The sequence below is a fragment of the Netta rufina genome (genome assembly GCF_964035555.1).
Source record: "Netta rufina genome assembly, chromosome: 14".
NCBI classification, from domain to species: Eukaryota; Metazoa; Chordata; class Aves; order Anseriformes; family Anatidae; genus Netta; species Netta rufina.
Genome location: NC_140137.1, coordinates 2,601,312 through 2,624,309, shown reverse-complemented (window position 1 = coordinate 2,624,309; position 22,998 = coordinate 2,601,312). Strand labels below are relative to the sequence as shown.

General features: G+C 37.9%; 1 protein-coding gene across 4 annotated transcripts in view; it reads right to left on the bottom strand.

The window, feature by feature from the left end:
- Window positions 1–22,998, bottom strand: part of GABRG2 (gamma-aminobutyric acid type A receptor subunit gamma2) — a gene marked incomplete at both ends in the record, with an annotated part of 77,889 nt that overhangs the window by 30,194 nt on the left and 24,697 nt on the right. The window contains 5 exons of one of the 4 annotated variants that reach the window (XM_084295199.1): window positions 7,980–8,117; window positions 8,785–8,867; window positions 14,405–14,625; window positions 15,623–15,690; window positions 17,289–17,437. In XM_084295199.1, the coding sequence (XP_084151325.1) occupies window positions 7,980–8,117; window positions 8,785–8,867; window positions 14,405–14,625; window positions 15,623–15,690; window positions 17,289–17,437 (659 nt within the window). Of the gene's footprint in view, window positions 1–7,979; window positions 8,118–8,784; window positions 8,868–14,404; window positions 14,626–15,622; window positions 15,691–17,288; window positions 17,438–22,998 lie in introns of those variants that run through there. The other 3 variants (XM_084295202.1, XM_084295201.1, XM_084295200.1) reach the window with 3 other exon arrangements.

Below are 22,998 nucleotides of genomic sequence, written 5' to 3'. Positions count from 1 at the left end.
CAAAGAGGCTTTCAACTCTATTTATATGATTAGTTGGTGAACTTATATGATTAGCAGGTGAACTTGATTGCCTAAACCTGAAGCTATATAGATACAAGTCTGAAGAAAAAACTCAGATTCTTTCAGTCCATAGGAATTTAAAATATTCTGATTCCATAAGAATAGTCTTTGTTTGTTTTGTTTTTCCACCCATTAAACCTCAAAGATCTAACCTGTCACTGTAACAGAAATAACCAAGCTAAGTCCTGGTGCTCCAGATCCTTTTTTGCATTAACACCCAAGCCCTTCACTCTCAGTTGCTACTTCCATGGCTTGGCAGTTCTCAGTGCTTAACCATCATGCTCTTTCCAAAGGGTCCTACAGCAGCTAACAATTTTAGGAAAATGCATTTCAAATGGGTGCAACTACGCTTGTTAAAGACATGGAAAAGTTCCTTTTTACTGTGGTCAAAACTGAACATAGAATAGAAAACAAGGCCAAAACTAGCTCTTAATAATAAGTATTACTTGAATCTACAAGCTTGCTTGTTGGACATGTCATTTCCATTGAATTCTCTGCTCCCCTGCCTATACTGTTAAGGTGCCATGGGTTGATTTGCTGTCACAAGGGTGGGTGTGTAGTCATTTCAAAAACTACATATCAGATGATGGAAAAAGTGGTGTTTGAATGGATAAAGGAAGTGGAAAGGCACCTGTTCAGATATTCTCAGGTCTCTAGAGGTGCTACCAAGAGCTGAAGTGGTTGGCATAGGAGAAGAGACATGAATGAAGTTGACTCGAATTCTTCACAGACATCCCAGGAGAGGACTCTGTCCCTCCTGCCTGTGCTCATTGCCCAGTTCCACAGAAAGCTTTCAGCTTGTCCCTGTCTTCTGGTCTGTCTCACAGCTGTGATATGGGGATAAATGGATCTAAGGGGTTCTGAGTTAGCAGTTCAGAAAAGGTGTGCGTGCATACGTAGGTTTTGGTTGTCTACACAACAGGAAGGAACCAAAAAGCCTGCTTACAGAATAAGCTCATTTATGCAGCCATGTGAATTCATCTATGAATACTCATTTGCCACACAATTAACCAATTTGGATGAGAAAAAGTGGAGAACACAATAGGTATGGGAGAGAGGGACTTGTACTACATCTCTACGTTTTGAAGACATCATCCTGAGAGGTAGACTGTTTTCAGCAATCTTTTCAGCGTAACTTCAGCAAACATTCATTAATTGCTATAGTTTGATGAATGACTGAACAGACATGAGTATCTGGCATATCTGAGAAATGTTTGTTATTTATATTTCTTATCCTTCATAAGTAATATGCAGGCATAGTTACCTTACCTGTTTTATTCCCTGACAGCAATATCAAACTTGTAAGTCACCACCAAAAACACTCCTCCTCCTCACAGATCATCTGTAACTATTCATAATGGTGGTATGTCAAAGTTAAATAACTCAGTTTATTCTGGATTTGCTTGTTTGTCTTTTTTCAAATAGTGATACACTAGGTATGGCACTGTGAAATAGTGGTTCATAAGAGTAGTTCTGCATTATTAAAACAAGGGAAAGTTTAAATGTCAAAAGAAAAAAGTAATTTACTCACTGGTGCTCTTTCCAGAGAGGTGACAAGAATATTTATATTAATAATAAAATCTTAACATTTGTGAAGGATATCTTAAGAATATTAAGGATATTAGCTTGGAGCTCTGGGTTTCCTTGGAAGCAGCAAGCATAAAAATAGGCCTTTCTGATTGTTGTGTCTGCCTGCTGCTTTAAATATTTCACTCTTCTACAGAGAGTATCAGAGAGCAAAAATGTGAAAGGTAATAATTTCATATAGCTTTTCAAAAAATTAGAATATTGAGATAAATACCCTCCAAAGCCATCAGGAGAACAACAAGGATACACAGGACAAGCTAAGACACTGTGGGTTGAGTTCTCTGACTTACAGCTTACATCATAGTTTTCTCTGCAAATTTAAACAAAGTATGTTTAAACTCAGCCAAAATCCAAATGTGGGTACAGGTATCTTGTGCTTATTCACTAGGTCAATATCTTTAGACAGGGAACAGTTTTTGAAAGGACCTCCCTGCAATGCCACATGCTGTATTCAGCCTGTATTGGGCCCTGGAACAGTGTGTTGGGCTGGCAAAGACTTCTAAGCATGGTGGAAATCCACCTATGGGCATGTTTTAATGCCAGGCCTATTTCCCAACAGGGGGAAATATCTTCAAATTTTTTATGCACTTGTCTCATCATATTTTGACTTATACAGAACTGAAAGAAAATAAAATGGAATTTACAAGTGTTGGCTCACCAGTCTCATGGATTCTGCTCGCCTTGTTAAATTGCTGTTTATTGATTATACTTATAATGCTGTGTATCTAACTAAAAATTCAGGACTGGCTCTGCGACTAAGGTATATGCCTGGTTTAAGAAAGGAAATACCCAGTCACAGAAATGGACTGGGAATAGCAGAAGCTCCATCTCTCCTAAATAATGACACATTTACAAACTTTGGCATAATACAGTATTCAATAGCAGGATGTCCATTCAAAAACACTGAATAATCAGTAGAACTGCATGTTGTGCATTAATTTTATGAAATTTGTTGAAACTTATTGATTGAAAGAGTTCTTTCCTTCTGGTCTGAGGTAGGATCGCTATATTTCTAGCCTGTCTCATATTTCATAAAACCTCTGATTTTAGCATTTCTACAATCTTCCTATGCGTCAGTGTAAATTATTATTATGGTTTTAAAAGAGTGTTTTACTCTCCTGCCTAAATCTTACTTGATGAAAAGCAGCTCATTATTTCTCCCCTAACCCTAAGTGAAGAACATGAGCATTAGCTCCTTGATCACTGGTTATTCTTTCTTCCAGGCTAGTCACATCCTTCCAAATGTTTGCATAGGTCATGTTCTCTAAACCCTTTACTTACTACCATCTCCTGCACTCCCCTCACTTTCTTACAAGGCTACACTTAAAGTCAAACACTTTTTTGAATTAAGAACAACAACTTCACATCAGTTTTTCACCTAGTAGAACAGATATTTCACTCAAATTTATATACAGCACTTGGGGCCATGAATCCCAGAAAAAAAAAAGTTTTTTTGCAACAGTATCACATTCTGTATCCTGGTGTATTTTTGGACTGTCTTTCTCTCTTGCTCTTTCTTGCTCTATCTTTCAGCAACTCCTGACTTTTTCATATGTGTGCATTTTATTATTTCCTTAATAGCATCTTTCACTCTTTATTTTAAGTAACAAATTTCAGATTTTTGAATTTTCCTATTTTATCTTTTTCACAAAGTGCTACATCTCCCTTTTTGGTAACACTCACTTGTGCATTCTGTATTGCAGATCTTGTACTTCTGCATCGCTTGTTGCATTGCAGTAATAATCAGAAAGATTAAAGCTTATCTTTCTTGTTAGTCAAATCAGAGGTGAGAGAGTTGTATAGAAAAACTTCCTTGAAGTGCCTCCTAAGCTATAGACATTTTTATTCTCTTACGTGATTTTGGCTACACTCTGTAATATTTTCATTTTGACATCCAAAGTAAAGAAAAGTGGTGGACTTGCTGCACTGTTTTCTAACCACATTTTTTCCCTGTTTTTAATCCATGGTGAATATGAAAGGTCAGAAATTGAATTTAAGATAGTTTTTAAAGAAAAGCCAAGAACTATCATTATTTGAATTACATGTGGTGTAATTTGAATTACATGTGGTGTGCAATACGAAAAGAAAATATTGAGGATGGGATGAGAATATTGAGGATAACTTGTGTTAGAGCTGTCATTTTTGTTTTTATCTTTATTATTATTGCTTGTTATATAATACAACTTGTTTTCTGTGTTAACTGTCCATTCTCTGCCACACTTACGTTTTAGATTTGTAACATGTAGAACACATATCTAATAGATAAGACACCTTTAAATAACCAAAGGCAATATCATGAACTCTGAACATGTAAAAGAAAAACAGCTAGGTGCCTCAGCATTAGGTTTGAGGTAGGATTTTGTAAAATACATAACAGATTGCTTTGTGAGGATTACTCATGAATGCATCCATCTAAACTTTGGAAACAAACAAACAAACAAACAAACAGAAAAACTACTTTTTTTGTCCCCAAGACTTTCCCATTAACTCGTTCATTTTTTATTGAAGAATCTCAGTACCATTCAGGGAACGGGACCTTACACTGTGAGCCAAAAGGTCACATGACAATTGGTAGTTTCTGAGTAACTGATCCAAGATATGGATCAATTTATGAATAATATGAAAATATTTAAAAAAAATATGAATATATAAAAATATTATCAAAATATGAATCATTTGAGCAATGATTACGAATGCAATTCAATAATACAATAAATCTTAAAGCCATCTCAGTTTATGTCAGGTCAACTGTAATATTTTACATAACTCAAATTATATATTTTAACATTCATTTTATTCCAGAGAATCTAAGCTTAATCACTGCTGTTTACACAACATAGGTGGTAATGCAAAGGCAATAAATATATACTGGTAATATATTGTTAATTGTAGAGACTATCTAATAATTTCAATTAAATGTCCATGGAGCAGCGACTTGAGAGTTAAATTTTCTTAGTGGTTTCTGTTATTATGGACAGCAGATTCCATTAGCTAAGTCATGTCTTATTGCTTGGTCTGTGACTTTCACAGAACATTAGTCACATTGGGATGTTCCGTGTGGAGAGCAACAAGCTGATGATTCTGGATGGCACACTTCAGAGAGACAGACAGAATGGTTTATCTTTTCCGTTTGCCTTATTTTTCCACCTTTGTCTTATTCTAGCTCCTTTTTGCTGCTGTTATCAGGGTTTTCTAACTAATAGGGGGCTGAATTCCAACATCTGGCCCTTTCAGTTAGTCTTATATTTCTGCACTGGTTGCAAAGGAAGAGCTGCAGACAAATGTCACTTCAACAAGTTCATCAGATATTAAGGAGCTTACACTCATCGGTTCTTGCTTCCCTCTGCCCTTAACTCAGCCCAGATCTTGAACATTCAGCTATGACATGACAGAAACGGAATAGCAGGGAATTTTTAGTGACCAAGTCTCAGCCATCCTTTCTGATTCTCTTCTCTGCTCCAGTCATTGAGACAGCGTAGCCCTCAAGGACTTGGACGTGTTAGTAACTGGGAGACAGTGAGAATCAAGAGTTTCTTTTAAAATGGAGTAAACATAGATATGGAAAGTTGACTCCAGTTTCAAATACCTTAATACTACCCCAGGCTCCTCCTGTTTTATAACTGTTCAGTCTCATACACTAACATCTTGTGTTCAGGTTTCACTGGGTTTTGTTGTCACCTAAATGTAGTCTGTGGAAGAGTTGATGGAATTACAGTACAGTCCTCTTTCTGACATCTCCTTAATCTCCTCCACTGCGCCTAAGCTCATATCTCTTCCAAAGCATCACCAGTGGGACTGTCATTAGTTTGTACCTAAACTCCATTATCCACAGCACTGCAATTAGTTGCATAAAGCCTTGTGACTAATTTTGGCTATTTGGGTATTCAAACTCTTGTGTAATCAGGCTGTACATAGGTTGCAAGTAAATCTAATAGCTTGGATTATTTTTCTTTTCTTTTGGGGCAGCTCTGTGTATGTCAGAGTAATTTTAGGTATTTTCTCAGCCCAATTTATTTTTTTTTTTACCTAAAAATAGAAATATTGTACTTAATATAGTTCCCAGCATGCCAATAAGGCATTTAGGTAAGCAACAAACAGTTTTTGGGCCCTGCCAGCTTTATCACAATATTTGTAGGAGGTAGAACACATTCATGACAATCTCTTCTTTTTTTTCCCTTCACTTTCTCATTATTTAGATTCTGCACCTGGATCAAATTTTCTTGCATATCTGCAGACATATAAACCAAAGAGTCAAGGAAAATCAAATTTAAGATAACCACTGGACAAGAAACATACACAGGGTTGTTTTCCAAGTTTTTGTACTCAGAGCTTTAGAGTAGGTCAGGATACTGAGTAGTTCTCATGAGCACTTCTTCTTAGGGGTTAAGGGATGTCTAGAGGGACTCTGCTTTAAAGGACACGCTAACTGCTAATCACTTATTTTTGTTTCAGCAAATTAAAAGGTATAGTGTGTGTCATCGTATTGAAAATTACTGGTACAACATGATGGTAGTGCTACAAGCTTGAATTGCTGTTCCCCGAAAAAAAAAAAGGCTTTCTTTGCATGGGAAACTATCTTTTTTTTCTTTCTGTGCTTCTCTGCTTATTTCCCAGTATGTGCTCACTTCACATTAAGAGAACATGAGAGTGCTTTTGATTCACCACCATAAGATGTGGATATGAAGCTTGTAGTATAAGATTTTATTGCTTTGTATTTCTGGTCAAAATAAGTTTATCAGAGAATCGCTTAAACAAAAATAAATAAATAAATAATAAGAAAAGGAGCAAATAAGGAGAACTTAAGTTACGGCTGACATAAATCTAGTGGTCAGCCAGTGCAGGATGAGATCTTAGACCATGTTTCAGTTTACTGGTGTCTTTTGTGCTGTGCCTGCTGCAGGGGCAGTCTGAGGTGTGATGCATTGCTGTTTATATTTTTGCTTTGAGATCAGCTCCACCATATCATGTGTAATGGTAGGTATTAGCAGCTATGGCTCCCATGCACGCTGCTATCTTGGCCTCTTTTGCAACTGTATTTTTATTTCCCTGGGAAAATGAGAAAGGTCGAATGCTTTCTTGAATAGTTGACTAAATATTTCCTTCAGATAAAATGCCAGAAGGGGTCACAAGGCAAATGTGGCTACTGCTTGGAGACTTCATTCTGTTTTTGCCCTGCTCCTAAGACCAAACATGTCATTGGTGCTTAATATCCAGTGATTCAGGAGTTAGAAGTTGAATTAATTCTCAAACTATTTGTTTGCACTCCAGTATAATGCACAGCAGGCTGCTCTCAGCTCTGGTGTTATCTCGCTCTCCTTTTGAATATAATAGTGATGCTGACCTTTTAGAAATAATTGTGTTATTCTTTCTAACAGATCGGGATATTTCTGTAGTCAAAATAAACACAAATGTCTGAATTTAAACCAATATATTTGCCAGAACAATAAAATATGGTGAAAGTCAAAAGAAACCTGAAAAGAAAAACTGCTTTCATTAAAGTAAGAAATCAAAGACAAGGGATACCATGCATGTACAAGAATATTAATATGTATTTCTTCTTTGCATCCTTTCTCATACTCAATGATTTCCTTTCCACTGACAAATACAACAATATATGTCTAGAATAATGTATTTTCCTGCTTAGCTAGTAGGGTTAAAATTGCCATTTTTATTAAAATCTAAGTCTTTCCTCATTTATCATTTTAAATTCCATTACTTGTTTCCAAGGAGACAAAAATATGCAGGAAAATCATCTGAGACTCTGGCTTGCAAGACTGTTCTCTTTAATGAGAGCTGAATGTGCCCTGTTTTAAGGAGAAAAATACACTTGGAGCTGCTGTAGTAAAGAGGATAGGACTTTGAATTTCATTTCTGTCCAAGCCTAACTTTCTGCTTCTAGGAGTTGGGAACAGAACCGTAAAATATTCAAACCAGTATCAGATTATTACTTGGAGGCTGTGCTGTTTTCTATGCCGAAGCAGGCTAGGAAGTACTTCGCTCACTCACTCCTTGCAGCAGTAGCTTTCTTCTGCCAGTTCTAAGCATTTCTTGGAGGACAATGCAAGAATGGACAATAGGCAACAACTTTTCTTTCTGTGAGTTTCTCTTCAGAAATACTAAACCCTGTATCTTTTCTGTGAAGTGCTAATGCCAAGTTCCAAACAGTCAGAGATTTCCTTCTTTCTAATTCTTTTAATACAATTGTAAATAAATTGTAATTTTTAAAATTATTTATTATATTTTATATTTTATTATTTTTATTATAACTATTATTATTATTTACAATTGTAAATTGTAAATAAATGTGATAATAAATAAATCAGTTGTCTTACCTGATGTGGTCTTCACTACCTCAGTTGTATTTCTTAATCCCGTAAAGGAGAACTGGTAAAGCCTCCAGGACCTTGTGTCCCCCACCTCCACTGAGCTGCGCTTCCATTGGTATATAATCTCTTCTCTTGGGTAGCCATCTTATTGCGAAGGAAAATACAGAATGCTTTGTTTCATAGTCATTGCTAGGATTTTAATGTATTCTGGGGAGTAAAAATACTATTTTCTATTTCTGGAAAAAACTGGAGAAGCATATCGCAAGTAAATTATATATATGTGTGTGTTATTTTCCTCAAGTTATTTAGTAGTGCCTTTTACTTGATGTCACATTTTAGTTATTATAAATTAAAATAGCATGTGAGGTAAATTTTTCAAAAATGAGTTTTTCACTTGTTTGCCCCACCCTTTATTTATAGTCAAAAACTCTTCAGCTGGACATAGAATTCATTCAACCTGAATGCAAAAAGCCAAACTCTTACCATTGCAATAGTAGAGCACCCATGTGCAAAAAAAAAGTGTCAGGCCACAAGGCTTTGATGCTGGAAATAAAAATGTCTACTTTTATGCTAAGATATAAGTATAAATATTAATCGCAGGGGTCCCAGAAGTCACACGTGTTTTGTATAACATTTTTTGTGAACATGTGTGATCCATATACTTCAAAATAATGTCAAAATAAAACTGAAAACTATCACATTATGTCTAGCTAAGAATATAACCTATCTAGCACTAAGTATACAAATATAATTTTTTAATAAATAGTTCAGCATGGGTCAGGAAAGAGTTATCTTTAAGCATGTTACTTACAGCTTGAAAATTCCAGGGGGCAGGAATGGGCATCCATTGGGAAGTTGTGCAACTGTAGCTGACACTCAGCATCAATTGTCAGCCTGAGGAGAAAGAGATCAGGTTATACAGAACACACCTGAGAAGTTTGTACTGAAAGCTATGTCATGGCAAGTAAAACAAGGGTGGTTACTAGGGTGGAATCTGACTATGAAATATGCATATATATAATGAATATAGAAAGCAAAAGTAAATTATTGATACGGATATATTAATTTGGCTATTCCAAATATAGGAAGATATGCTTATTGATAAGCAGGTTTGTTTTTGTTTGTTTGTTTGTTTGTTGTTGTTGTTGTTGTTTTTTTAGTTATTTTGGTCCTTACCATCTACTGTAAAGCAGAATGAGATATTAAAAGTTCTGTTCCTATGCATCTGAAATGGCAGAATTACTCATGACTGGCTAGTCCTTGAGTGGATACACAGGTTTTCTCCTGAGCAGTGACAAGTCTCTGTGTCACAACATGCCATAATGCACTAGGGAAATGTATTTTACATATATATATATATATATATATATATATATATATACACTATTTCAGAAATGATGTGTAAGAGTCCAATTTTAGACATCTGCATCCAAGATAGCCATCTCAGCCATCTTTACATCCAGTGGAAAGAAAGGTGCTCTGGGGATATACTTCATTGCATTCCAAAATAGACATCTGAATTAAATTGGAAGAGGAATGCACCAGGAAGGTTTTTCTCTCCACTGACTATCATTAAAGTCTCAATTATAACTCAAGTGATGTAGGTGCTATAGATATTCGTCACATAGACACATGTGCTTTTGGAAATCCAAAATTAGATTAGATGTATGCCATGCTAAAAGCTCCACAATTTTTCACCAAATCCCTTCCTTGCTTCTAGCTTACACGGATTCCAGTCCTGACATGAGCTGCATGATACATGGGCTGTAAGCAAATAACCCATAAGAAGAAAAGTCTGTGGACAGGAGGGAGGAGGGGGGGAGGGGAAGAGCAGTGATGTTTATTTGCTCCTTTTGTTCATATAAAAACTATATTTTTTTGTTTGTTTGTTGGTGTTTTTGTTGTTCTTTTTTTGTTGTTGTTGTTGTTGTTTTTTTTTTTTTTTTTTCCTCCTGGTTCCTCGGTGTCCAAATGAGCAACTCTGTGAGCTGAGCGTGCTTCCTGGTTCGTGCATGTCAGTGCTGTATGCAGATGTCTCCCTGAATCTCCCACTGGGTGGATGTGTGTGTGTGTGTGTGGATATGTGTGTTATAGAGGAATGCTGTGGCTGCTAGTCAACAAGTTAATATAGTCAAAAGGAAACTTTTCTACATTAGGGATTTAGGAACAAAACTCATTTCTCTTGATACTAAGGGATAATGTGTTTGTGACACAAAAGGAGACAGAATTCTGTGTGCTAAGAACATTGTCCATTCTTTCTCTTCTCATTTCTATCATCTTCAGTTTCATTTGAAGAAAATTATAATATGGAAAAAAAAAAAAAGTTCCTCCTTCAAGTGTCTTTTCTCTGATAAACAAATTTAACATGGTTAATGGGATGGAATCAGATTATGCTACTGTTTGTGTGTGTGTTTTTTTGTGTGTTTTTTTTTTTTTTTGGTGTTGTTGGTTTTTTTTTTTTTTTTTCCTTTTGTTTTCTCTTGTGGAATTGAGTAGATATTCCCTAGGACAAAGCACCACCAAGCTTTCAATATTGCCAAGCATGGAAACTTCACAACCTCACAACCTCCCTAGGCAACCTGTTTCATGGTGTGTCCACTTTCTCAGTAAGAAAGCTTCTTATGTTTAAACAGAATTTCCTGTATTTCCATTTGTGTTTTCCAGCTGGCTGGCACCCAGTCTGTTCTAATGCATAGGTTTATTCATCACCCAATACAGGGCTTTACATTTTCCTATGTTGAAGTCCATGAGATCCTTCTTGGCCCATTTCTCCAGTGTGTCGTGGTCCCTCTGAGTGTCAGCACAACCCTATGATACACCAAACACTTCTCCCAGTTTTGTATTACCTACAGACTTGCTGAGGATGCACTCTGTCCTATTGTTCAGGTAATTAATGAAGACGCGAAGGTGTTAAACAGTATTGACTCAGCACCAAACTGGGGACTACACCTCTAGTGGCTTCTTTCCTTCTTTCATGACAGTGCTCACAACCCTTTGCACCTGGCAGCTCATGAAGTTTTCCATCCACTTTGCTGCCCGGTATTTTAGCCTGTGCCTGGTTCTTCTCCACTGAGGGTGTGCCTCCCTTGCTCCAGGCTTTCCCACTCATCTTGGAAACCTGGGATTGCTGCAGGTTTGTCTTACCAGTAAAGACTGCAAGGCAAAGGCAACATTGTATTCCCAGGGAAGCTCATGGAGCAGATTATCTTGCGTGTAATCACACGGCACTTACAGGGCAAGCAGGCGATCAGGCCCAGTCAGCATGGGTTTATGAAAGGCAGGGCCTGCATGACGAACCTGATCTCCTTCTATGACAAAGTGACGCGCTTGGTAGATGAGGGAAAGGCTGTGGATATGGTCTACCTTGACTTCAGCAAGGCTTTTGACACTGTTTCCCACAGCATTCTCCTCAAGAAACTGTCTGCTCATGGCTTGGACTGGCGTACGCTTCGTTGGGTTAGAAACTGGCTGGATAGCTGGGCACAAAGAGTTGTGGTGAATGGAGTCAAATCCAGTTGGAGGCCGGTCACTAGTGGCGTTCCCCAAGGCTCGGAACTGGGGCCGGTCCTCTTTATATCTTTATCAATGATCTGGACGAGGGCATTGAGTGCACCCTCAGTAAATTTGTAGTTGACACCAAGTTAGGTGCGTGTGTCAATCTGCTCGGGGGTAGGAAGGTTCTGCACGAGGATCTGGATAGGCTGGACCGATGGGCTGAGGCCAACTGTATGAAGTTCAACAAGGGCAAGTGCCGGGTCCTGCACCTAGGGCACAACAACCCCAAGCAGAGCTACAGGCTGGGAGATGAATGGTTAGAAAGCTGCCTGGCAGAGAAGGACCTGGGAGTGATGGTTGATCGTCAGCTGAATATGAGCCAGCAGTGTGCTCAGGTGGCCAAGAAGGCCAACAGCATCCTGGCTTGCATAAGAAGCAGTGTGGCCAGCAGGGCTAGGGAAGTGATTGTCCCCATGTACTCGGCTCTGGTGAGGCCGCACCTCGAGTACTGTGTTCAGTTTTGGGCCCCTCGCTACAAGAAGGACATGGAGGTGCTCGAGCGAGTCCAGAGAAGGGCGATGAAGCTGGTGAGGGGTCTGGAGAACAAGTCTTACGAGGAGTGTCTGAGGGAGCTGGGCTTGTTCAGCTTGGAGAAGAGGAGGCTCAGGAGTGACCTTCCTTCCTTCCTCCCTTCCTCCCTTCCCCCTTTCCTCCTTTCCCCCCTTCCTTCCCCCCTTCCTTCTTTCCTCCCTTCCCCCCACCCTTTTCTCCTTTCTTTCCCCCTTCCTTTCCCCCTTTTTTCCCCCCTCCCATTCCCTTCTTCCTTCCCCCTTTCATTCTCCCCTTCCTTCCCCCCTTCCTCCCTTCCTCCCTGGGCTAAAGTTGCACCACGGGAGGTTTAGGTTGGTTGTTAGGAAGAGCTTCTTTACCAAAAAGGTTGTTAGGCATTGGAATGGGCTGCCCAGGGAAGTCGTTGAGTCACCATCCCTGGAGGTCTTTAAAAGACGTTTAGATGTAGAGCTTAGTGATATGGTTTAGTGGAGGACTTGTTAGTGTTAGGTCAGAGGTTGGACTAGGTGATCTTGAAGGTCTCTTCCAACCTAGATGATTCTGTGATTCTGTGTGATATTCCTTGCCTTTTCTGTGTCCCTTGAGACCAGGTCTCCATTCCCATTTGGCAGTTCACCCACATTTTTCCTAGTCTTCCATTTGTTGAGGATGTATGTGAAGAAACTCTTCTTTATGCTTTTATGTCCCTTGCTGGATTCAATTTCAGATGAACTTTGACTTTCCTAACTCTGTCTCTGAGAGCTTGGACAGTGTTCTTGGTCAACTGTTCCTGCTTCTGCCTCTTGTACATTTTCTTTCCACATTTGAGTTTTGTCAGGAGCTTTGAGTTGACACGTGAGACCTCCTTGCTTAATTTCCTGCTGGTCAGAATGGACTGCTCTTGAGCTTGGGGGAGCCAATAAAAAATCAGCCATCAGTCCTGGAGCCCTCTTCTCTTCAGCCAGGATTGCAGATTTGCAATGATACTATCACATTTCATTTCTGGATGAATCCTAATTGCTGCTTGCTGTGACTCATCTAGACAACTAAACATACATAAACATTGGCTAACTGTTTCTAAGATCTATCAAATATATCTCTTTCTAATGAGGGAAACAGTGGTTTGAAGAAAAAGGTTCCAAGTCCAAAGAGACATTGGTGTAGCAAAGTCCAATTTAACATTTCAAAAGTGAACCTGGGATATTCTTTATCAGGTTAACTTTGATTTGCACTGGATTTCAATTCCAATCACTCTCTTATATCTTCTGGTGATGCAATGTGTAATGAATGTAAAATAACTATGAAATAAGACTCCTTTTTGTAGTTCAAACATTTATAATATTAAAAGGTTGTCTTAAGGAAAGATTCAAAACTATTCATTGAAATGCTAATGAATATACTGTCCTGAAACTTTCTTTTTTTGCCACCCAGTAAAACAAAAGCAGAAAATCCATAACAATTTGAAAACGTAGTTTAAAATTCAGAAGGTCCTAAGCCTGATAATTTTGACTCTGTACTTTTATTTTAAATTATAAGGTCTCTTGAATAGACACCTCCTTTATCTACATTTTACTTACAGCCAAATATTACACCACATTAGAAAAAAAAATGCACCTAGGCTTTCCACATTTAGGAAATATATTATGATAATTGGGAATGTGCTTTTTAAATTAGTAAATGTTGCATATGCAACATTTAGATGTAGGCATGCATATAACAATTATTTACAAGACTTATAAGGAAAATCTATCTCAAAAGAAAAACTATTCAGGCAAGTGAGAAATCTGGAGATGAGCATACCAAGTTTAGTTTGTTAGGTATTGACCTAAGTCATAAATAATCAATCTTACAAAGAGAATCATTATTTTCATTAGATATTTGAGGAATTAAATATTTTCTCAGGTAGAACTTCATCTAGCTAAGCACTAATCAATTCAGAATATGAGGCTTCTGGTGTTTGCAGTACCTCATTTCTAACATCTATTTGATTCAAGGATATTTTGAATTTTTTAGTTTAACCTAATAAAAAGGTAAAAGACAGTATGGACCAAACTACTGGTAAACAATAGAACATACATGAAAATGAAGATGAATTACTATAACCATGCTTATATTCTTTTAGTATAGAAATGTAACTATTTGTGAAGGAAGACAGAAAAATCTATAGGTAGAAATGAAACCATTTTAATTTATCAATATCAAATATATCGCATTAAAAAAAAACACAAAAAACAAAAAACTTTCTTTCCTTTTTCAGGGTTGTCCACATAAGTAACAGGAAACAACACTGTTTTTTCCTTTGGATTAAGGTCAAGTGATTTTAATTCACAGGAGCCTTTTCTTTGGTTTTCCCTTGAGAAGTTGAAATTAAAGTCAGATGTAAATACCTCAGTGTGTACAACACTCTGCCGTCATTCCAGATCCTGAGCATCCTATTAGGAGTTGTTATCCAATGAGCATCAGCTTTCTTGGAATTTCGGAAAAATGTATCTGGTATCCAGATCTTCCCAACCATGTTGCTGTTTAATCTGAGCACTTTTATAGTGCTGTTGAACTTCAGACGTCTGTCATACCACGTTTGGGCGAAAAATATATCAATTGTATATTCCTGTTGTGTTAACCAGAAATACTGATGAAAACATAGCACTCAGCATTTCACATTACTCCTGATATGCTTTCCTTAACTTCATAAGAAAACAAACAAACAAATGTGAAATAGAGAAGAAGATACTAGAACTGATATATTTTTTTTTTTTTGTGATTTTTTGAGGAGATTCTTTATCAAAGATTGTTGTTAAACAAAACAAAACAAAATCATTTTTTGTTTGTTTTTGTTTTTGTTTCATTATTTTCCTGCTGACAGGTTGACCTAAAATAAAATAGAGTCATATTTGTATTTACCTTTCTGATTCCGTGTCCCCACACCTTAACCCACATCTGATCAGGTTAGAGAACAATTTACTTATTCCCTTGGATCTAGGACAGGTAAGATTTGAAGTGATTTGGCTAACCCAGTTGCCTGTGACCCTCCCCAGTTAATGTCAGAAGTGCTGAAGTCTTGCTTTCCCTGGTAGCCAGTCAGCAGCCAGTCAGCAGCCAGAAACAGCAAAAGAAATTGCAGAATGAAAAAGAGCGATGTAAAATTTCTTGCTACACTTGAAAACTATTAGAATGAAGAACACATTGTGGTGCTAAGGCTAAATCACTTTCCATCAGCTATATGAAGATAGAATTAAAGTTTTCTTTATGGAACTTTGCTTTTAGGATCTGAGCTTTTTACTTTTATCTCTTGGTGGCAGGAGTAGTAATATCACTGGTGAATGCCTTTGCTTGATTTGTAGCAATCTGGAAGGTCAGTCCTACAAGAGCTAAACTATCAGAAAGCACTGCAGAATACAGCACATGGATGTGCAAAAACTGTTATTATTCACAGCTCAGTTTTGCTGTCTCATATAGACTCATAGCTCATGCAGTCCTTACATCTATAGTAACAATAAGCTTTTAAATAATATAGGTATAACACAACATTAAAATTAATGGAAACCTTGTAATGCCAAAAATTCAACCTTGAACATTGTAGGAAAATGTGGCAATCATTTACCTACCATATTAATAGCATTCACTGGCCCAATGCTATTTACATACATGTCAGTGTGAATTACTGTTGGTTTAACTGTAAGAGAAACAACAAAAATCACCACCATGAATGAAGGTCAAAACCAACTGCAAGAGAATGAAACAAATTAAAAAGATTGTTTTAATACCTCTGTTATATGTCTATGGTTGCCTCACATTTAAATGTTCATATCCAATAGATAAATAGATAAATTTACAGAAATTTCTCCAGCTTGAAATTAGCTGAACACACTTTGAGACAAATTCTTATACAATATATTCTATCAGAACATATTTACTTATGATATGAGAACAAATACTGAGACCAGCGTCATTACTTTAGTGAGTCATATCTCAGTGAATATGTATATTTTGTGTCAAATCGCTGCAACACATCTGACAAAACACTATCAACGGAAGGAAATTTATTCCTCTTACAATTTGTTGCATCACCCATTTAACATTATAATGCTGAATGCAATGTGACTGCTGTTGCCTGCAGAGATGCCTGTATTTAAGTATCAATTTCATGAACCCAAAGTAATATTAATACTCACGGCTCTAAAGCAGGAACAAAAACAGTTGCTAGATTAATTTATTTTGAAATTACTGTAGCTTTATTGTTCTCAAATACCCTGACTAAAACATATTTTTTTCCTAGATGTTTTCTTATAAATGCTTACTTTTTCTCTGCTCTTTAATGTCTTGAATTCGAAGAGTAAGGCACAGTCCTCTGTTCTTTAGACTACTCGCATATGATGAAGGTTAAACATTCACGTTTTCACTCATCATAAAATGTCCTTGGTTTATAAGCCTCTATAAACTTGTTAGAAACAGTTTCTTTCATTAACCTTGCTGTTCTATGCATTCCTCTGCCTGCCTGCTTCATCTGTGAATTCTCTTTGTGTTTTCCTATAATCTTACTTCTGTGTCCTCTTCCACAGAGGTATTGTCTGGCTGTTCTGTACACACATAGGTCCTTCTCCTATCTACTCAGGAACCCTCATCTCTCAGATTCCTCAGTAATCAATAGAGAGGAATACCCTTGCAAAAGTTTTTTTTTTTTTTTTTTTTTTTTTTTTTTTTTTTTCCCAGTTAAATAAGACTTCTATTGTGAGTCTGAACTTGGGTGTATAGACTTTTATAAGTTGTGGGGGAAATCTATGGAAATCAAGTCAATCTGCTTGATTGCAGTTATTCTTTGTGAACCCTTCTTTCTCACTGTCTCATTTCCCAGTCACTTCTTGACCTGCTGAGCAGAGACCCAAGGGGACAGCTTGGAGCTGGGACAGGGAGGGTCAGGCTCAGTGTTAGGAAAAGGTTCTGCACTGAGATTGTTGTCAGTCACTGGGACAGGCTCCCCAGGACAGTGGTCACGGCCCCAAGTATGACAGGGTTAACCTTCAAGGTTACAAGTGTCCTGATTCAGCAAATCATGATGGTTTTGTTAGGTGTCTTAGGCTAGATTTAGCAACCTTAACAATTTATGTCAGGTTCCAAAATCATGGGTACTTTTTGTGCCAGTGATGTTTTACTACATCTTACTTTGTTTTCATAGCAACTTTCAATGGATTCTGCTACCTGTGTAGTATAATATGGTATGAAAAAGCTTTCTCTTCACCACTCAAAGTTGGACTAAAAAGAAAACCAACATACCTCCTATGTCAGGTCTCAACTTGTTGTCATATCCTTCTAGCAAGCCGTTTAAAATAAGAGTGACATCACTCTCATGAACTTTGGGAGTCAAAACCCAAGTCTTATTTGAAGTATAATCTTCATAATCATCATCTCCCTTTTGGGTGGAACTGTAAAAACAAATAAAAACAAAGAAATGCAAAGCCTTGAAAAAGATGAATTTACAGGCAACCTCTTTGGACACGGACAATACACATATAATTCTGGTTTTAGTAGTACTGTACAAAGCATTGAAAAGTAGCCTGCTTTATAAAAGGAGACTCACAGTAAAGATGTCACATAATAGTTGAGGTTACAGTTCACTTTAGCAAAGTTTCCTTTTAATACAATTGAGATCACACTGTCTATTTGAAGAAGCTTCAGTGTTTCTTACCTTTGGCATGTCTATTTTTTCTCTCACTGACTCAGGTTGGACCTCTTATAAAACAAATCTATTTGTCATTGTTATGTAACTCTCCACCAAAATATCCCTTAGTATGTACACAGTGTTGTTGCATTAGTTTCCTTTGGGAGAACAATTTGATGGAACACATTACTGACAAGGCCAATAATTAGATTCATTCAAACATACTGTCATACAGCTTTTCTCCATTCTGATGAACTTGAGCTTATTGTTCATTTTGGAAGTTCAGCATAAATTTTTGCCGGTGTTTTTGTTTTCACTTTTGCTAAGCAGAACCCAGAGAATAAAAATAGTCTACTTCTTTTTTTTCTCCCCCCCCCCCTTTTTTTTTTTTTTTTTTTTATCTTCTGCTACTGAGCAGTATCGCAACAGATCTAGTAAAATTCATCCATCTTAGTGTGGTAAAAGGGCAAGTTGGGCATCAGAAATGTGTAGACTAGCCTTAATGGATGTTTTACTTTCTTGAAATCTGTGCCTCCAGTTTCCTGAGGAAAACATAGAATCTAATTTACTGTATGGCATCAACAGAAATTTTCATTTGAGAATGTCGGTGGTAATCAAAGCTGAATGGTGCTAGGCAAATGTGAGGTTTTTATTTAATTTATTTATTTGCATAATATGCTAGTGCCCTCCTTTCCTGACCTGCTTCTATGACAAAGTTTAAACACTACTGGATATTGAAATTCTTAGTGATATTACAAATGTTTTAAGCAAGACAGTGGGTTTCGGTATGAGTAGGTTAAAAGCAGAAATTTTCATTAATATTCCTGTGTCAGCCTGAATCTCTACAGTCTCTCCTGTACAGCACAGAAGTGGGAAAGAGTGCAGAGAAGCAGATTTTATGGGGTCTGGAGCTCATGCTTGACACGTGATTGAAAACAGACATAGCAGACCATGCTTATGAGTGTGATAGAAAAGGAACAAGTAGTCCCAGATGCTAAGAGAACCATTATGCTAATACAGACCTTCTCTCAGTCGAGGTCTTGCATGTTCCTACCTACAGCACTATACTGATGCATCCTGATCAGACCTACCCAGCGTGGGTGGCCCGAGGGCTTTCCTGTGTTGAGCATTTGGAAGCTGTAAGCCAACTGCATAAATACAGTTTAATAAGGAAAGAGGCTTTTGTTTCTGTCTTCCCCATGAACCTAGCTTAACAGAAAAGAGCCACAGCACCTCTTCATATAGAGCTCTTTTTCCTAGGAGGTGCTGAAGGCACAGAGAACTTGGAAGCAGCATGGCACTGTGCATAAGACACTGGCAAGTGGGAATTAACAATGTGCATGAGAGAGCAAGTCTTGCATTACATTGAGTTGAGCTTGCTAGTGAAGCTAGATCGATTTATGCCCTCAATGCTTGTACCAAGTACCGCTGACTGCAGCCTCCAGGCATCACCTAACCCATCCTGCATCAGCATTAACATCTTGGAGCTTCAGCGTTCCACATCAAACAATAGGCAACCCAGCCTTCTCTCTTTGGCTGTACAGACTGAACCTGTAATGTATTACGGGCAATCGAAGGCTGAGTTTTAACAGGCAACGTGCTATATAGTATTCTGCTGGTACTAACAAATGGACCAGGATAATTAAATCAGTGAGGGAACTGTGTTTATTCAGCTGTCCAGGGTTCAGAGATCTACCTGCAATTCAAAGGAACATAACTGAAGCAGGGTTCTCCCTCCTGAAGGAAAGGAAATCCTTCTAAATAGAGTCATTGCAAACAGAAGGCATTAGATTATATGTTTTTAGTCTGCAGAGTAAATAAATAAATAAATAAAACCTTTATGTATAAAACCTTTACACCATACTCCTGTTGTAAAACCAGTTAAACATGCCTTTTCCAAGAAGAAATGTTTTTCTAAGTGGAAAAGAAAAAAAAACAAAACAAAACAAAAAACAAACAAAACAAAACAAAACAACAACAACAAAAAATAAATCAAATACCTCCTTTCACAGAGACAATGAGTCTGTGAATATACAGGTGCTGAAAAAACATCAAAAGCTAAGCAGCTAGTTAGTAGAGTCTGGTATACTGGACAGTGTGAAATCAGAAGGTGGAAAACCTTGTGCTTGTCTGGGACACTTCTCAAATCTACAACAACCTTATTAAATAGCAGCTTGAAGGCACTAAAACTTGCATTTCCCTTTTGTAACGATTTGTAGGAAAGAAATAGCTATCTGTTTGCTCATCTGCCATCCCAAGCCATTTTGGCACTCTATATCTCAAAACACAGCAAATGTTTTATGAGATTAGTGTGAAAGAGAGGGAAGGGAACAAGGCCAATGCAACTAGGGAAAAAGGTCACTGAATTCCATCTTTTATCTGAATTCCAAGTGGATCTTAAGTCAACATGGATATCCAGTTGCATAAATATCTGTGTCTATAAAATTGAATACCAGCAAAAGCAATCAGAGGTGCATCTATATCCAGATGGGCAGGGCTTTAGTTGTGCAAGTGCCATTAATACTAATGAAAATATAAGGATAAAGCCCTTTTCATCTCCTTAAGACTTTCAGATCAGTCTTTCTGATTATATGACCTAAATATTGCAAGTGCTTTTAATGTCCAGAAAAAAAAAAAAAAAAAAAAAAGATAATGCCCAGATTACACTTAAATATGTACTGAAATGTATTTTTATTTTTGACTGCTAGACATTTTCAGGTCTATCAATAGAGGTAAGCAAAACCACATCTGTTTACCTATTTGCAGATTATAGTACATTTTTTGAAAGTTAGCGTTTCAGACGCTGATGCAAAATCTCATTCTGAGATATTCCCACTTCTCACATTAGTGTTGTAACAAGATGTGTGCAAACCAATCTGCTGATATCAAGTTTTCCTATTTGTGAAACATGATTCAAGGGTGTCAGAATATGAACTTGAGACTTCAAATAGTAAAGAAATTAAAGGTTAGAAGGTACTTTTAAATTTAGAAGGTGCTTTTGAAGGTCATCTGGTCCAGTCCCTTCTCAGTTTGCAATATGGGCCTGCAAGAGCCTTTCATTGTAATTACTTATATAAAACCGTGATAATACCTGAAATTCAGGGGGGTTCTTTGAATGTGTCAAATTACTTGAAACATATCATCACAAAGCAGATAGAGGGCAGAAAAAATGTTAGTAAGTATTTATTGGTGCATTAGTTTTTATTTGTAGTATTTATTATTGCATTAGTATTAATTAGTGCATTAGTTTGGACCATGGGAAACTTCGTGGATGGATGACAGCACAAGACTGAGTTGCTTGCTTCATTCATTTTGTGATAAAATGCATAAGATCTATAAACTGGTAAATCACTATAATTGCATACAAATGTCATTCTGCCAGTAAGGTTTTTAAAATGGCAGGATCTAACAAGTTCTCATGTTTTTTAGCTTTCTCACTATATTAGTCCTACTTCTACATTAAATTAATTGTTCCTTGACTTCTATCATTTAAATAGCTCTTTGGAGTCCTCATTGGTAAAGAGTCGTGGTAAATGGAGCCAAGTCCAGTTGGAGGCCGGTCACTAGTGGCGTCCCCCAGGGCTCGGTACTGGGGCCGGTCCTCTTTAATATCTTCATCGATGATCTGGACGAGGGCATCGAGTGCACCCTCAGTAAGTTCGCAGATGACACCAAGTTAGGTGCGTGTGCCAATCTGCTTGAGGGTAGGAAAGCTCTGCAGGATGATCTGGATAGGCTGCACTGATGGGCTGAGGTCAACTGCATGAAGTTCAACAAGGCCAAGTGCCAGGTCCTGTACCTGGGGCGCAATAACCCCAAGCAGAGCTACACGCTGGGAGAGGAATGGTTGGAGAGCTGCCAGGCAGAGAAGGACCTGGGAGTGATGGTGGATAGTCGGCTGAATATGAGCCAGCAGTGTGCTCAGGTGGCCAAGAAGGCCAACGGCATCCTGGCTTGTATCAGGAACAGTGTGACCAGCAGGGCTAGGGAAGTGATCGTCCCCCTGTACTCAGCTCTGGTGAGGCCGCACCTCGAGTACTGTGTTCAGTTTTGGGCCCCTCGCTACAAGAAGGACATGGAGGTGCTTGAGCGGGTGCAGAGAAGGGCAATGAAGCTGGTGAGGGGCCTGGAGAACAAGTCTTACGAGGAGTGTCTGAGGGAGCTGGGCTTGTTCAGCCTGGAGAAGAGGAGGCTCAGGGGCGACCTTATCGCTCTCTATAGGTACCTCAAGGGAGGCTGTAGAGAGGTGGGGGTTGGTCTGTTCTCCCACGTGCCTGGTGACAGGACGAGGGGGAATGGGCTTAAGTTGAGCCAGGGGAGTTTTAGGTTAGATGTTAGGAAGAACTTCTTTACTGAAAGGGTTGTGAGGCATTGGAACAGGCTGCCCAGGGAAGTGGTGGAGTCACCATCCCTGGAAGTCTTTAAAAGACGTTTAGATGTAGAGCTTAGGGATATAGTTTAGTGGGGACTGTTAGTGTTAGGTCAGAGGTTGGACTCGATGATCTTGAGGTCTCTTCCAACCTAGAAATTCTGTGATTCTGTGATATAACTTTAGCACAAACTGGGATTACACCAGCTAAATGTTCAGGACCAGATTCTCCATATCTTTGCTAATGCACATCATCCATACTTTTTTTTTTTTTTTTTTTTTTTTTTTTTGCAATACCACCTGGGCAACATTTGGTCATCATTCATGCAGAAATTGTCATCTCTGGGCAGAGATACCTACTGTAGCTAGGAATGGGTTCTCCTACCAAGGAGTGAAAAACTATAGAGATGCACTATTTGATTGGCATAGTCTCTTTTACAGAATCCTCAGCATTAAAAACATTATTTCTATACTGGAAATATGTTAAAACTGTAGCAGATTAATTCAGTCAGTCTGAGAAGATCTCTGCTGTAAAATCACCGATACCTTAGGGAAAAAACAAGGTTTTTTGTTTGTTTGTTTGTTTGTTTGTTTGTTTATTCTCCTTATCTTCTTTTCTGAATCAGAAGACAGAGCAAAGCCTGCCAGTCAAAGGTTTCATTAATGTGTTGATATACTCTTCTCTTAGCAGTCCAAAACTGTGCGCGTCCATGTAACAGTTTTGAAATCTATTCCTCCTCTCAGTAGGATCAATATGATTTCTTTTCTTTTTTGCTTTCATTTCCCTGATGGTAAGATTTAGACCAATGCAAAAATAATCACCTTTTTAGTAAAATTCAGAAAACACATATATTAATGGTACTTAGCTGTCTTAAATGATTATCCTTTGGAGTCATTTGATCTAAATTCTTTAGTTCAAAATTCAAACTAGAGAATGGATTATCTTTTTCAAAACT